Consider the following 16,406-nt stretch of genomic DNA (forward strand, 5'->3'; position numbering starts at 1 on the left):
TGAACTTTAAGGAAGAGAAAACAAGAAGTTACAATGATAAAATGTGAAAGAAGTAATTATCGACCATACCATCCAAAACAAATTGTTTGATTATTATTTTTCATACTAAACTTTAGGTACTCGTATGCAAGACCGAAGAGAATAAATGGAATAAAACATGTAAAAACACTTATAAATATGCATACAATAAACAATAAATGTTTTACAATAATTATTTAAATTTAACTTATTACAATTTTGAAAGGGTCTATTGAAAGGACTTATTTTTTTACAATCTTTTTTTATTTAGAATTTCAAATTTAAACTTTGATACAATATCTTTATAATGTTTTGTAATTTTGAATTTCAAATCCATAATTTGTTACCACATATTTATAATTTTAAATTTGACAATATGAATCTTAATTTTATAAAAATATTGAAATTGAACACGTTAGTTATTTTTGTATATTTAAATTTTTTTAAAACTTATAATTTTAATTTTTTTTAACAATACACTCTATGTTATTGAAATTATTTTTTAAATTATTATTTAAATTTCACATAAAGGCATTATAATTTTAAATTTCACAAAAGAAAACTCCTAATTTTCTCGAGTCATTAAAAGGTTGAAAAGATTATGAAAATGGTTTGGAGAATGAGAGGAGAGCAACTCTACTCCTCCTTTTTATCTATCTTTCTCGCATTTTGAGAAAAGTGAAGAAGAAAGAGACAAGAGAACAGAGGGACAGTGTACATTTATATTGATGTCTGTGTCTTTTTGGACTTAAAAATTTTAGTTGACTTGAGTAAGAGTTCACCAACTCTTGACCAAAGTTGTATAATCCCACTTATTTTAATTTTCTTTATTTATCTTACAGTATTGTATATAAAATTTGTTAAATTACATTTCTTTGTGATTATTTGAATTAATTATTGTTATGCTATTAATGAGACAACTTACAGTCAACTATAAAAAATTTACATAGAATTTATATTAATCATAATTAACTAGAAAGTTGTAAATTTTAGAGCATTACAAGTTTCATTACAACCAACCTCTATTCTTCACCACTGTGTGGAGATTTTATACCGTGTAATTATCGTAGTATGCTCTGGCTAAAACACAATAATTTCCCAAGAGAATTTAGCCAGAACATAACCAATCAAACATGTTAAAACTCGGTGGCAATGCACAATTACAATAATGGAAGCTGATTCCGGAAACGTAAGCACGTTTTTAAAGTGCGCACAATTGAATATTCCAGGAGAAAGATGCTGTGAAACGGGAACAAAAACAAACAATAATAAAAGAAAGTAACATAAGGAAGTACTGTGAATACTAATTGTTGAAGTGAGCTCAGAGAAGTAAAAGTATTTTCTTGGCTACAGATCAATCACAGAAGATGTTCAGGGTGAGCAACAATCTGGTTGGGGTGCTGAATCTGCTGGCTTTCCTTCTCTCGATTCCCATTTTGGTGACGGGCGTGTGGCTGAGCAAGCAAGCGAACGCGGAGTGCGAATGGTGGCTGCAAAGAATCTTCATTGTGTTGGGCGTTTTCCTTCTGGTGGTGTCTCTGGCAGGCCTTGTCGGCGCATGTTGTCGTGTCTCATGTCTCCTCTGGCTCTACCTCTTCGTCATGTTCCTTCTCATACTCCTTGTTCTTTCCTTCACCATCTTCGCCTTCGTCATCACCAACAAGGGTGCCGGTCAAGTCCTTTCCAACCGAGGCTACAAGGAGTACAGGCTCGGCGACTACTCCAACTGGTTTCAGAACAGAGTCAACAACGCTCACAACTGGAACCGAATTCGGAGCTGTCTTCGATCTTCCAAAATCTGCTCCCAATTTCAAACCCAATTCGCCAACGACAATCTGCAAAAGTTCTACGCTGAGAACTTGTCTTCGCTTCAGGTATTCTATTCCGCATTTCCTTTTTTCTTTTTCGAATTTCTCCATTTCCATTTCCTCAATGCAAATTTAACTCAAATAATGTCCTTTTAATTTGGTATAAAGCCTCTTCAAACGTTGTTCTCCAGTGTGTAGTACTGTTTTTGCCTTTCCCCCATGACCCACCACCGTGTGGTTTTTATTTCCACTTCTGGAGAAAGTGTTTCTTCGTCTGCTCCAGCCCGTGAGCATGAGAGGTGTTTGTGTAATATTATATCGTAAGTAGGTTTCTTTTGAAAGAGTTGGTATATTTTGTGTTGTCTTTCTTCAATTCTTTTGTTATTTTAGTACTCTTTGACCAAATTTTAAAGGCTGCATGATGGATGCTTGTGCTGTTACAGTAAAAGGTGAGTTGCTTTTTATTTCTCTTGAGCTGCACTTGTGTTGCAATCAGAAATCTTCAGTTCCTTGCAGCATTTAGACGAGGCTTTTCTTTTTTTCCATTTATGATTTATTTAGTTTTCATAAAAGCTTTTGAACTTTCTGAACTACCTCTACCCTTCTTTCACCTAATCTTTCTCTTTCAGTCTCTTTTCCATAAGAAATTTAACTTTCTTCTTGGCACGACATAGAAAACTTTAGGTCTCATGGTTTTGCACTTGTTTTGTGGTTCAGTCCGGGTGTTGCAAGCCATCAGACAGCTGCAACTTTGAGTACCAGGGTCCATCTGTCTGGAAAAAGACTGAAAGTGGAAATTATTCCAACCCTGATTGTAATGCTTGGGACAATGATCCCAATGTTCTGTGCTTCAATTGCCAAACTTGCAAGGCTGGGTTCCTGCAGAGCCTTAAGACTGACTGGAAGAAGGTGACAATTGTGAATGTCATATTTCTCATCTTCCTCATCATTGTGTACTCTGTTGGTTGCTGTGCATTCCGGAATAACTTGAGAGATAATTGGAAGCGCTAGATGCAGCCATGTACGTTAGAAGCATTTCATTTTTCTTCATCTAAGCTCTCACCTTCTGTTGTTCTTTCTTAGTATGTACCTTGGACCTCGGCTATGGTTTGTTTACTATCTACAACATTTTGTCTACTATGTTATTAGTGTTATAAAGATATATAAGAAAGTGTGGTTGCTTTTTCTTTGAGTAAGATGATTCATGATTTCTTGCTAAGGTGTGCAGATAAGGATATTTGTTTTGAGAACGTGTCGAGAACGAGTGCAATGGGTGTGCCACTCGTTTTATGTCCTTTTCCTGGTTTATCATTACTCATCAAAATGTGGAGGCATGTTAAGATAGAGATAGATTGTTTTGACACGGGATCACGGGTATGTCATCTTAGCCTTTTTCACAACGTGGAATCGAAAAGAAACAAATGCTTTTAGGGTCTGTCGTCAATCCTTCCCTCTGTCACCATTATTCTTGTCGCCACTCAGCTACCTCTTTCTGTGCTAGAATATGATTTCGTAAAAATTTGAACTTTTTAAACAGTGAAATCAGATGCTACTTTACTTTCTGGATTTCAGATTATTGGAATGGATATTTTCTGTTTATACTTTTTGTAATGATATAGAAAAAATGAAAAGCAATACCATGTACTCTTACCTTACGGATTGGTGAACATCATGAAATATTACATCACGACACAAAAAGAGAAAGTTGAACATCATCAAACATTACATTCATGTTTCATATCAACAAATTTTCCTTCGTTGTGTTCTTTCATATTCACCTTCCTAAAATAGGCATTATATGCTATAAATGTTTCACAAGATACAATTTTTTTTCTTAAAATTAAAGTTACCCCATATGGTTTTTCTTTCCAAACAATGCAAAGTGGGTAACATCTATCCTAGTTTTGTCAGAACTAGACCGGATTAATCGGTTCTAGTCAAGTTTAATTAGAAATTAAGTCAGTGTGTAATCTAAACTTTCTAAAAGTTTGATTTCATTCGAACCGAGATAGACCCGGTCAAGCTGTCCAAGACCGGAGAAAACTAACGCGTTCAAAGGTTCAACAGGTTAGCTCAACAAACATGCTCCTTTTCTTTGTGATTGATTTTGTTAAGAGATTTAGAATTGCTAATATCTTGTTTGTTATTGTTCAACTTAAATATCATGTGTTGGATTTTTTTTTCTTTCGTATATGATTTGCTTTTCTTATATGTTACGATACTTTTAAGTGAAGTTCAAATTTTAATTTTGTAAATTTATTTATATCATACTTTTTTTATTAACCGTGCTTCGTATAATGTATTATATTAAAAAAAGAAAACAGAAAAACAGTATTTGATTTGTTAAAAAAAACAGAATAACAGTGTTGATTTAACCCTTGAAATCTGAACCCATGCTTTTACGTTGATATAATAGTACAGGGGGAGATTGCACGCTGGATTAAATAGGATTCGGGTAAACACATTATTTAACTCACTTGAAATATATTGATTGAGTTGGATTAAGTTTCTTTACTTTTTTTTTTATGACACCGGTTACCCTTTATAAGTCCGATCCTCGAATATTCAACGTACATTTTTGTAAATAAAATAATTATTTAGACGTCTAAATACTCATATACGTCGACTCCTCCGAATGGACGCCAAAACTAAACGAAAAAGTAAAAAAAAAAATTATTCTATTTAGACGTCGACTATGGGGGCTAGACGTCTAAATACTCCGCCCAGAATCTACTAAAGTCATTTTCTTACTCTATTTAGACGTCTGATCCCGCCACTCGAACGTTTATAGTCATTTAAACGTCAGCCACCCCATCTTGGACGTCTAATGTGTGCACCAATTTTTTTTTTAAATCCTTTAAACGTAAGCTAGGCAGGGGAGTTGACGTCTAATGGTATGCTATTACCAAACCCGCGTGCGAGGAAGCAGATACGCGCACTCACTATTCATCATCTTCCTCGCGTTTTCTCTCTGCAGGCTACGATTTTAAACTTCGATTTCTCACTTTTGTCCCGTTTAAAATTAATTTTACTATGATTACATTATTCTTTGATGAATTATCTTTCATTTGAAAAGATTAAAATGTTTTTTCTTTGCGTTTTGGTGCAGTTTTGCTCGTGTGCTTGGTCTTCGTGACTACTTTGGCCCTACACAAAAAAACACTAAATCCATGAGTCAGGAGGCATTGAGGAAGATGGATCTTCAGTGGGACGAAAGGTTGAACCAAAGCATGAGATCAATGGAGCAACGATTCATGGAGCAACTATAAGAACAAAAGGAAATACAAAGAGCACTTGAAGGGAAGCTGCATTCCGGTTGCCCATTGAAGCTCCCATAGTAGACGTTTGACTTGTGTCGTCTATATAGACGTGTGACCTGTGTAGTCTGACGTTTTTATAGACGTCGAATCGGGATAAGATGTAAAAAGCTCAAAATAACATGCGTTAAAAGTCTTTTATACAGTAGTGTGTTAACTCGATCCAACTCAAAGAGTTGAGTAAAAAATTTGAAGAAGTTTTTTTTTTGTGTTAAAAATTATAATTTTTAAATACCATCCTAATTTTAGAAAATAACACAATGTTTACAAAAATTCATTTAATGTTTCATGACAAGTTTTTCAAAATTAATTCAAGAAATGACAAAAAAAACACAATACAACACAATTTGTCTAAACTGACAAGTCATGAACATCAACATAGAATAAATATAATATAAAGTTTAAAAAAATCACATTATTATGAGATATACAGTCCTCTCAAAATGTCAAACATTGTAAAATAAAAATAAAAATCAATTTTTAGTAAGATCAATTTTAGGAATGAAATGTACAAATTTTAAAAACAAAATAAATTATACACATAATACTAAATTTTAATATATCTAGGTTACAAAGAATACATGAATCACCTTATCATAAACCTTTTTAATCTCTCATGAGATTAATAACTCTCGAGAATAGAAGAAAAAAAAAATATCACATAGCACAATTTAAGCTCATTTAAAAAAGTTTCACACCGATAAATTTACAAAGTTTTCTCATAATCTAAAGAAGAATATGATGTATATGAGCAAAATCTAGAAAGATGTATTAGAGATACATCTTCAATTTTTAACTTGATCTCTTTATATAACTTGGTCTCTTTATATAATTTCTAAAAACTTAGTTGTTATTTCTATATAAGGTAGGCTTGAATCTTGCAATGTCTTTGTATCAAGATCACAAGTGGTATCTTTCATCTTTATGATAGAAAAATATTTCTTTACAAAAGTTTGATCTAATATTCTAAATGTTCATATTTTTTAATTTGTTAAAGAAAACAATTTATACAAATATATCAATTAAGCATAATAAATCATAGTTAAACATAAGTGTAAGATTATTTGTTTCCAAAAGAGTGGTTCATATGGACATTAAATTTATAAAATCAATTTAATCATGGATAAACTAGTTGTTTGAGATTAAGTTTAACTTATAAGGTATTTATGACTACAACTTCATTGAATTTATTATAATAGCATTTGATCTATTAGAGGTTGTCAAATAAAGTGTAGACGAGGTTCCTAAAGTTGTATGATCTAATATAAAAACATACTTGTCTAAAGGTACTTTAGTTGCAATAATATACTTGTTAGAAAGATCATATGAAATATTAATTCATATTATTTGTCATGTTTGTTATCTTCAAAATCATTAGGTGATTTTATACAAATTAGACTCTCTGGTAAAATTCACTAGATTGTTTGATCTTAACAAATATATCTCTAATCATGAAAGAAATAATATAATGTTAGATTCTACCATGCGGAAAGGTCAAATTAAGATTTATCATCTTCAACACCATTATATCTATATAACTCATACCTTTGTCAATTTCCTTATTTTTTTCTTTATTTTCATTATAAATTGATCATCTTAATTTGGGTCATCATCACCATTATTTTTCATTATTCGACATATCAGATATAATGTTTGAAGTCACAATCATACTTTCAATAAAAATAAGACATTTAATTGCATACTCAATGAACATTTTCTTGATGAAATATTTAAATTTTGTCATCTCTTTACTTTTATCAATGTTGTGCATTATTTGGTTGAAGTAAAATTGAAAATACTCAAACTTTAAACATGTATCAAGATACGTAGCCACAAACAAAAAATACTCATAATATTTTGTGTCATTATGTCCTTGATATTTCTTCACTTGTTCAAGGATTTTAATATTAACCAACATCTTAAAGAAACTATTAATAGTAACATGCAACAAACTGGAAAAAAAAATCTTTTACTTCATTGTTATAAATAGACTAATGTAGATCATTTTCTCTTTACTAAAATTGCTAACTCTAAAATTACCATCCTCTTAGTATATGTTGATGATTTTGTATTAGCTAATGATGACTTCATGAAAGAAACCATATAATCGTCCTTTTAGACCAAACTTTCAAGATGAAAAACATTGGGGATTTAACCTGTTTTATTGGTTTTGAGGTAGTGAGGAGTCGCAAAGGAATACGTTTATCACAACAAAAATATGCCATAACTCTTCTTCAAGAAACCAGGATGCTTGCTTCTGCTTTAGTTTCAACTCCTATAAATTTTTCCAAAAGAACCTCTGTCAACAATGGAAATGTCTTACTTGATCTTACATTAATCAAGATTCAAAAATAATATTTTTTTTCGTTCCTTTCTCTTCTCTGTTCATTCCTCTTTATTTCATCATAATCACCCATGGATGCCTTGTTAGTGGAAAGAGTGCACCAAACACCTTGTTGCAGATTATTGGAATCATAGTACAAGTTTGGTTTATGAATAATAGTACAATGAACTACTCTAAACCACCCAAATATCCATTCACTTAGGAGGTACTCTCTTAGACTCCATTGTAGTCCTTGTCTTTCTTCCTACAATGTACCAAAATAAGACTTCCTAGACACGTATACTTATGCATTAACATCATTTACTTTATTACAAGGAAACGTACGACTACTTTTAAGTTGATATACTATTTAACCTTTTTAAAGATCGCATAGCTTGATGACTATTGAGAAACATCATGTTTGATTTAAGAAATAATTCATACTCATTGTTGGAAGTCTCACATTGATTAAATATAAGGTCAATTTAGAGTATATATGTAGATGCAAAACTCACCTTACAAGTCAGTTTTGTGGGGTTGAGTTAAACTTAAAATTCACTTTTTAACATGGTATCAGAACCATGAGTTAGAGCCTATCCTAACAATATTTATTAGGCTTATCATTATATGTTGGAAGCTGTAGATAAGGTCAATTTAAAGTATATATGTGTGCAAACCTCACCCTACAAATACAAACGGATTTGTTGGGTTGAGTTATGCTTAAAGTCTCTTTTTTAACACTCATAATCTAATCAAATATAAAAAAGAATACTTAAAAAGTTTTAAAAATAATTGGGCATGTACTTTTCATTTATCAAAATTTATTGAATTAAAAATATTTTAATTTTACTTTTTGTTATATATATTTCTTTAGATTATAAAAAGATGATATCTAAAATAATAAAAAATAAATAAAATAAAAATTGAAGCAAGAACTTTAAATAAATAATTTTATATAAATATTTTTATCACAGGAAAATAAATAAAATAACAAAAGTATAAATGAATGGAAAAGAAAATAATAATAATAATAATAATAATAATGTGTCATTAATTAATAATAAGAACATGAAATCTGAAAGTAAAATAAATAATAAATATGTAAATGAATAAAAAGAGAAATACAAAACTAAAAAGGAAATAAACAGAAATATAAATTAAAACATTGGTAAATCAAATAAAATATATATAATTTAATAAAGAGAACTAATACATAACTAAATAAATAACAAGTATTGATGGGATTTATCAGTGGTATGCCAAAATTGAAACCAGATCAGCCTAACTAAATGGGCTAAGCTGACTAAGCTGGCTAGTCCGTGTATCTAAGACAGTTGGTCCGTTGTGAGTAAACGAGTTTACTCAAAGAAGTTAAATGAACCGGAAGTTTTGACTTATGTGAACATGTCCTTTCTTTTAAATTATTTGATTTTATTTTAAATTTTATTTTTTATTTTAATATATATGATTTGAAAGTACATTTAGTTACATAAATATTTTTTAGAATTTTAATTATTCAATTTATATTTCTAATTAAATAAATTAAAATAATTATTATATTTACAAATTAAATTATTACATTATAATTATCAATTAAAACTTAATTTATAAGTATTAAACAATTTAAATTACGCTAACATTTCGTATTCACATTCTCTAAGTACTATAATACATAAAACTATCTTTCAAAACTATTTTTATTTTATTTTTCAATTTACAAAAGCGGACTACCTAACTAGTGTATCCCATTGTATTATTTTGAATTGGTTTAGTCGGCTATTTATTTTATTACGCAGGGTTTTAATCGAGTCCAGAAAAGGCAGTGTTTTCGTGTAAAGAAAGAAAAAGGCAAAGGTGCAAGCTTATTGAGTTGTATAATATTGCCTAACCTAAAAAGCGCAAAAACAAAAAGAGATGCATTGATTCTAGCCTAACTACTGTTTTCATTTTCCATTTTCCTTTATGGAAGAATCAACACACGGTTTTAATTCAGCTTTCGTGGGTATCCTTCATTTCTGGCCATGCAATGAACCCTAAACCTCAAAATCAAATTCATTGCACGTCTGAAAGCAACCCAGAAGTTCAAACTTTTCATGGGACCACACTTTGCAAACATTTATGACTATTCTTTGCTTTATTTTCTCCAGGGTCAACTCATTTCAATCAATTTGTCTCGTACTTCGCCTGCAGACCCATGAGAGATATAAATTCATTTACAATCCATTTTACATCATAATTTTAGCGGCATATAACTCATAAAATAAGAAATTCTCTGATTTCAACTTCCTGTAGCAAATGTACTTCTTTACACCATAATTATGTAAATTTATATAATTTCAGTAAGTATAATTCTCTACAACACAATTATACAAATTTATATCATTTCAGTTATGTAAATTGAGCAAACAACAATCATAAATGTCCTAACATTTTATATAATATTCATTAACTTAATTCACATCATTTATAATATCAATCAAACAAGATTTTTCAATTTCATTATAGAACATTCAAGTAATTCAATTAAAACTTAAGTTTCATTTCCACACATCTTAAATTTCAAAGCAAACTAACACTATTATAAAATTTACCAATACAAACGTACAATCATATAATTAGCAATAACAATGTATCTATAACATAAAAAAACATAATTAGCTCCTCTGATCAAACCAACAATTCATTGATCAATATAAACTCATATAAATGACTAAAAAGACGTATAAAAGTAAAAAACAATTTATAAAATCAAGAAAAAAATATTGAAACTCAACTTAAATAAACAAAAAAATTGATAAGTCCAAGTTAAAAAGCTTGTCACAGTGATCAATTCTATTGTTTCATTTTCCAATTAGACCACAAGAAAAGAAAAAGTCAGAAAACTATAAAAAAATGTTTTATAAAGAGATTATATATTTTAAGATAATAAAGCTTGTTAATAACAAAAACTAATTATATTAAAATCTTTTAATTATAATTGTGTGATGTTAAAATTGAATTAATGAAAAGGTGTAAATTGTACTTTAGTATAATATTTAAATGGTCTTTAGGTATATTTTAAAGTATAAATATCTTTTTGTTATAAATATAAGAAAAAGAATATTTTCTTAAAAAATATTATTTATTAACGGTCAATAATAATTATAAAAAATTTTAAAAAATTCAACAAATAGAATTATTTTTAAAAAGTTGAATATGAGAGTAAATTGATAATTTCACAAAAAAAAAAATCATACAAATTCATTCCTTTCTCCTTATCTCATACTTTATTTTCTTTTTTAAAACATTCCTGAAAACCATCACACATCACTCAACTAAAATATACACCATTCTCACAAATCATTTAAAATCAATTATGACCAATAATAAATTATTTAAACAATGCATTATGTACATATTTTTTATTTCTAAAAGTTTGTCTCCAAAGTATTGACTATAACACTTAAAGTAATAGAATATAAGACCAAAACAACTTGTGATGGTTCTTGGATTTTATTTTAAATAAACTATTTTAGAAAAAAACAAAAAATTTAATAAATTTTGGAGGGGAAATTGATTATCATGTGGAAACGTTTTTAGAAAAATGGGTTTAAGATAAAAAGTCATAAAGAAAAAGTATATATATGTTCTCTATGGAAATATATATATATATATATATATATATATATATATATATATATATATATATATATATTTATGTATACACACACACTAGTATAGCGGTTCTTAAGAATATTTTCTACATTTATTGTCAAATTATATTACGTAACGATATGATAATCGATCCATGGTATGAAGATGTCACATTAGCCTTAATAACTCCCTTAAAACACGTATCCAAAATTTTGAAATGTTTTTATTAAATATAATAGATAATTAAATTCAAGAATAAAGAACTATAAAATACTGTTAGCACATTTTCAATATTTAAAAAATATTTTATTATATGTATAGTTTTTGGAAGCTATAAAATCTATAGTTTATTTTTAATATAAGAATACAATATTTTAATATAATTTTTATTTTATTTTTCAAACCTTTAAAAATTATCAAGATCCCATTAAAAACTTATTTACGAATATTGTAACTGCAAAATCCAAAGCAATATTATACTAAGGACTTTAAAGAAAACCATAGCTAGAGAGAACGAAAATTTTTGTGCGTTGAAAGTCGAGAAAAAAAAATAATGATTGAGCAAACACATTGTATAATTTACACACACACAAAAAAAAAGTAGTAATGTTAACAATCCAAGTCCGTAATTTGATTAAATTAAAATATATTTTTTTCTTATTTTATGTGGGAGAAAATATGTTAATATATTATTTACAAATTTCATTATATGTATAAATATTTTTGTGCACATAATGCATATATATCATTAAGAAAAAATGAGAAAAATTTGTAGAAGGTTATAGAAAAAAAAATGAAAATATAGTTTTAAATAAACAAAACTCTTATAAACCGTTAAAATCGTGTTTATATTTTTTATCCTTTAAAATTTACTATAGAAAAAAAAGTTATATTGAAATAATTTAATCTAAACAAAATATATTGTTTCTATATTCTAAAATGCCATGTTTTAAAAAACTTAAATAAAGTTTTATAAGGGCTTTTATTTATTTTTCATTAGAATCAGAATTTCATTCTAATAATCTATATTAACTTTGGTAGCAGCCTTTATTATGTTGCTGGAAAAACAAAATTTTAATTATAATCATTTGCATCTAATTTGTAAGTAAAAGAAAAAAATATAAAAACAATAAAAAAGAAACAGTTGATGGCATCAAAGAAGATAGAGAAGAAAGTGGCTGGAAAACACGTGCCTAGTATTGTGTTTGAATAAGTAAGGCACATGCTTAGGTGGTTGGTTTGGACTAATATTAGAATGAGAGGGTGTATGTGGATGTACGGAGAATGTCCGGTTTCAGGGAATGATTCATTGCACTACACCAATTTCTGCCAATATTAAACTTCTTTGCACCTTCTTTTCTTTTCTACAGTCTTCTCCACACCTATCTTTCTTCTTTTTCCATTATAAATCCATTTCTTCACAACACGTATATATTACATTGCACCCATTCCTCTCACAACACAAACACCATTCCCTGCATTGGATTCTCCCAAACATTCTTCCTTCTTCATCAGTTCATCGTTTTTGCCCTGCGCTGTGGGGTTGCTGCTCTCAAATGCTCTTGATCCTTCTCTTGCTCACTGTTCTTGTCGCTGTTTCTCTTCTTCTTTCTGGGTCTTCGGATTTTCAGCTGCTCCCATTCCTATTCCTGTCCCTGTGGATTTTCTGTCCCTACTCATCATGCCTACCCTTGTCAATTATAGTGGTAAGTGTTGCAAATTGCAATATGTCTACTCTTTGATCGTTTTGCTACTGTTTTGCAAGGCTTAAATTTCTTACACGTAAGATAAATAATGTTTTTTTGGCTCTTGGAAGTAGTGTTTTTGATGGGTTGTTTTCATGTGTTAATGTGTTTTACAGGTGATGATGAACTCTATTCTGGAGCTTCCTTTTATCAAAAAAATCTCATTGATTTGGGTCGCGTGTGTACTTTGGGTTCAAGTGTGGATGGGTACTACTGCAGTCCTAAGAAACGAGCTCGCATCAATGCCCCGGATGTTTTTGAAACTCCACGGCTCAGGAAAGATCAAAAGCCTACGATTGAAGTTCTTCCTAATGAATGTCTTTTTGAGATTTTCAGACGGCTCTCTAGTGGCAAAGAGAGGAGCTCTTGTTCCTGTGTATCTAAGCGGTGGCTCATGCTTATGAGCAGTATCTGCAGAGCTGAAATTTACAAGTCTGAGAATCTGACTGAGGGATCTGCTTCCTGTGATGATGAAATGGCCTCGGTGGATGAGGATCTAGTAATCGAAGATGATGGGTATTTATCGCGGTGTTTGGAAGGGAAGAAGGCAACTGATGTGAGGCTTGCAGCAATTGCAGTTGGGACTAGTGCCCGTGGAGGACTGGGAAAACTGTCTATCAGAGGAAGCAATTCTGCTCGCGGTGTCACAGATGTTGGTCTCTCAGCAATTGCTCATGGCTGCCCTTCTCTTAGATCATTTTCTTTGTGGAATGTTTCTTCTGTCGGGGATGAGGGTCTGTCCGAAATAGCAAAAGGGTGCCATATGTTGGAGAAGCTTGACATCTGCCAGGCTCCCTACATTAGCAACAAAAGTCTAATTGCAATAGCTAAGGGCTGCCCCAATTTGACCACCTTAAACATTGAATCGTGTCCTGAGGTTGGAAACGAGGGGTTGCAAGCTATAGCAAGGTCTTGCCCCAAGTTAAAGTGCATCTCTATCAAGGATTGTCCTCTTGTTGGGGATCATGGAGTATCAAGTCTATTATCATCAGCTGATAACCTTTCAAGGGTAAAGCTTCAGGATTTAAACATTACAGATTTCTCTCTGGCTGTCATTGGCCATTATGGAAAGGCAATTGTAAATCTAGTGCTCTCCAGTCTTCAAAATGTCAGTGAAAGGGGGTTTTGGGTCATGGGTGTTGCTCAAGGTCTGCAGAAGCTTATGTCACTTACAGTTTCCTCATGTCGAGGGATAACAGATGTAAGCATCGAAGCCATAGGTAAAGGTTGCATCCACCTGAAGCAGATGTTTCTGCGCAGGTGTTGTTTAGTGTCTGATAAAGGCTTGGTAGCATTTAGCAAAGCTGCAAGGTCTCTCGAGAGCCTGCAGTTGGAGGAGTGTAACAGCATCACCCAGTTTGGGATTATTGGTGCTCTTTCAAACATCAAAACAACATTGAAGTATCTCACCCTTCTTAAGTGTAAAGGAATTAAAGATATAGATGTGGAAGTATCAATGTTTTCTCCCTGTGAGTCTCTCCAACATTTATCCATTCGTAATTGCCCTGGTGTTGGAAATGCTAGCCTCACTATGGTTGGGAAATTGTGTCCCAAACTTCAGCGCGTTGATCTGACTGGACTTTATGGTGTTACTGATGCTGGCCTTCTTCCTCTTGTACAGAATTCTGAGGCTGGGTTGGTAAAGTTGAACCTTGCTGGCTGCGGCAATTTGTCAGACAACATAGTTTCAGAACTGACCAGGCTACACGGTGGAACACTTGAATTGCTAAATCTTGATGGATGCAGGAAGATTACCGATTCAAGCTTGGTTGCAATTGCAGATAACTGCCTTCTGCTTAAGGATCTAGACATGTCAAAGTGTGCAATCACTGATGCTGGAATAGCTGTTCTTTCTAATGCCAATCGGCTTACTCTGCAAGTGCTTTCTTTGTCAAACTGTTCTGGTGTAACTTGCAAGAGTGGACCTTCCCTAACAAATTTAGGCCAGACCTTGGTTGGATTGAATCTTCAGAATTGCAATTCAATTGGCTGCAACACAGTTGAGTTGCTAGTGGAGAAGTTGTGGAGATGTGACATTCTGGCTTAATCATGGCCTGAACCAATTCAATTGTCATAGTTGTTTTCCAGGGAACTTTGGCGGACCCTTTCTTCAGCCCTTTTTTCAAGCATTTTCCGTGCAGAAATGCTTGTTACAACCCTTTTGGCCTTGCTACTAGAGGCCACTTCCTTTATGCTATGGTTCCCTGAGTTTACTATGTCCTGGTTGGTTGATGGCTGCCACTGGAAATAGATAGTGTACATTGTATATGTTAAACTCTCTTTTTGTCTTGCTGGTTGTTTTGTACTAAGATGTTTTAGTTAGATATATTCATACTACTAATACAATAACCAAAATTTGATTTCGTACAGTTTTGTTTGAGTTTTAATCACACCTTAATTGTCAATTATAGTTTACTAAACATTTAACTAACTTCTGGCGAGTTTGATATTAAGGTTAATAGTTATTTTTGTAATTGCACTAAAAGCAAACTTGAGATACCTATTTTATGGAAAACATATATTAAACAAATAAATCATTAGTTCTTTTTACCTCACAGTTAACGTCCAAATCAATGTATGTCGATATTTTTCGACTTTTAATGTTCAATACAAAAATAAACATTTTATTACGAGACATTAAATTTACAAAAATAAATATTTTATCAAGAGACTTTGTAAGGGGCCAATATCATGGTCGCTGAACTACAAAATTTTGTTTAGGAAATATTTTCTCGTGGGGTAACACTGCAAGTAAATTAAGGTTGGTGATGGTATAGGCTGACATTAATATACGTATTTTAACGTTGTGTAGCGTAGTTTTTATAATAATAATAATAATAATTATTATTATTATTATTATTATTAATAAGCATGTAGCTATGGCAATACAGTTAAAAGTATTTCACCACATAGTTAAAATTCAAATAAAAGTAAACGAGTTGAATTAAAAGTGGAAATTTATGTAAAATGATCTATTCTGAACTGTTATTTTTTCCTCTAATCTCTTTCACCCATACGAAATTCAACCATTCTTCAAATTTATATTCGCAAATTAAGGCAAATCACTAGAAACAAATACCTAAAATATTGAGTCCCGTTGTAATAATATATTCATGGAAGCAAACACACCATAATTGATTCGATGAAATTTAGTAATTCGCTGAACACATACTTAAAATGCTCACCCAATTTCTGTAAAGAAAATCAAATTAGATAAATCTATAAAATATAATAGGAATAATCTATAAAGAAAATTAGCCACAAGTTCATACACATCCAAAGAATAGGCATATTGTACATAACACACCAAATACATACACGCTTCAACCACCAAATATACGTAGAAAATGTGGTAAACAAAATTAAAAAACATTAAATATTGATATCTTCTAATTAATTCATATTATATTAAATGATAACTTAATAATAAAATATTATATCGTATTTACAGTAACTTTTTTATAAATTTAATTTATATTAAATAATCATTTGAAAATATTTTTATCACGTTGAATAGTTTCATATTATTTAAGTATCGAACTAAAATAATTTAATATTTTTT

General features: G+C 30.7%; 2 protein-coding genes across 2 annotated transcripts; both read left to right on the top strand.

Annotated features, from left to right (window-relative positions):
* Positions 1–1,109: 1,109 nt before the first annotated feature.
* On the top strand, positions 1,110–3,022 carry LOC108330624 (tetraspanin-7). The gene is made up of 2 exons (XM_017565116.2): positions 1,110–1,892; positions 2,544–3,022. Exons 1-2 carry the CDS (start codon positions 1,386–1,388, stop codon positions 2,835–2,837), a joined length of 801 nt encoding a protein of 266 aa, XP_017420605.1. The 5' UTR covers positions 1,110–1,385; the 3' UTR covers positions 2,838–3,022.
* Positions 3,023–12,470: 9,448 nt separating this feature from the next.
* LOC108332135 (EIN3-binding F-box protein 1) lies at positions 12,471–15,213 on the top strand. The gene is made up of 2 exons (XM_017567276.2): positions 12,471–12,805; positions 12,961–15,213. The coding sequence occupies exons 1-2, from the start codon at positions 12,781–12,783 to the stop codon at positions 14,889–14,891; spliced, it is 1,956 nt and encodes a 651-aa protein (XP_017422765.1). The 5' UTR covers positions 12,471–12,780; the 3' UTR covers positions 14,892–15,213.
* Positions 15,214–16,406: the final 1,193 nt, after the last annotated feature.

The sequence above is a fragment of the Vigna angularis genome, chromosome 4, assembly GCF_016808095.1.
Source record: "Vigna angularis cultivar LongXiaoDou No.4 chromosome 4, ASM1680809v1, whole genome shotgun sequence".
Taxonomy (NCBI): Eukaryota; Viridiplantae; Streptophyta; class Magnoliopsida; order Fabales; family Fabaceae; genus Vigna; species Vigna angularis.

What these genes read in the sequence shown, in the direction of transcription:
- LOC108330624 (XM_017565116.2), top strand. Translation starts at nt 1,386, where the DNA reads ATGTTCAGGGTGAGCAACAATCTGGTTGGGGTGCTGAATCTGCTGGCT. An exon ending in AGAACTTGTCTTCGCTTCAG is followed by an intron (nt 1,893 to 2,543) that starts GTATTCTATTCC and finishes TTTGTGGTTCAG; the next exon opens with TCCGGGTGTTGCAAGCCATC.
- LOC108332135 (XM_017567276.2), top strand. Translation starts at nt 12,781, where the DNA reads ATGCCTACCCTTGTCAATTATAGTG. An exon ending in TACCCTTGTCAATTATAGTG is followed by an intron (nt 12,806 to 12,960) that starts GTAAGTGTTGCA and finishes TGTGTTTTACAG; the next exon opens with GTGATGATGAACTCTATTCT.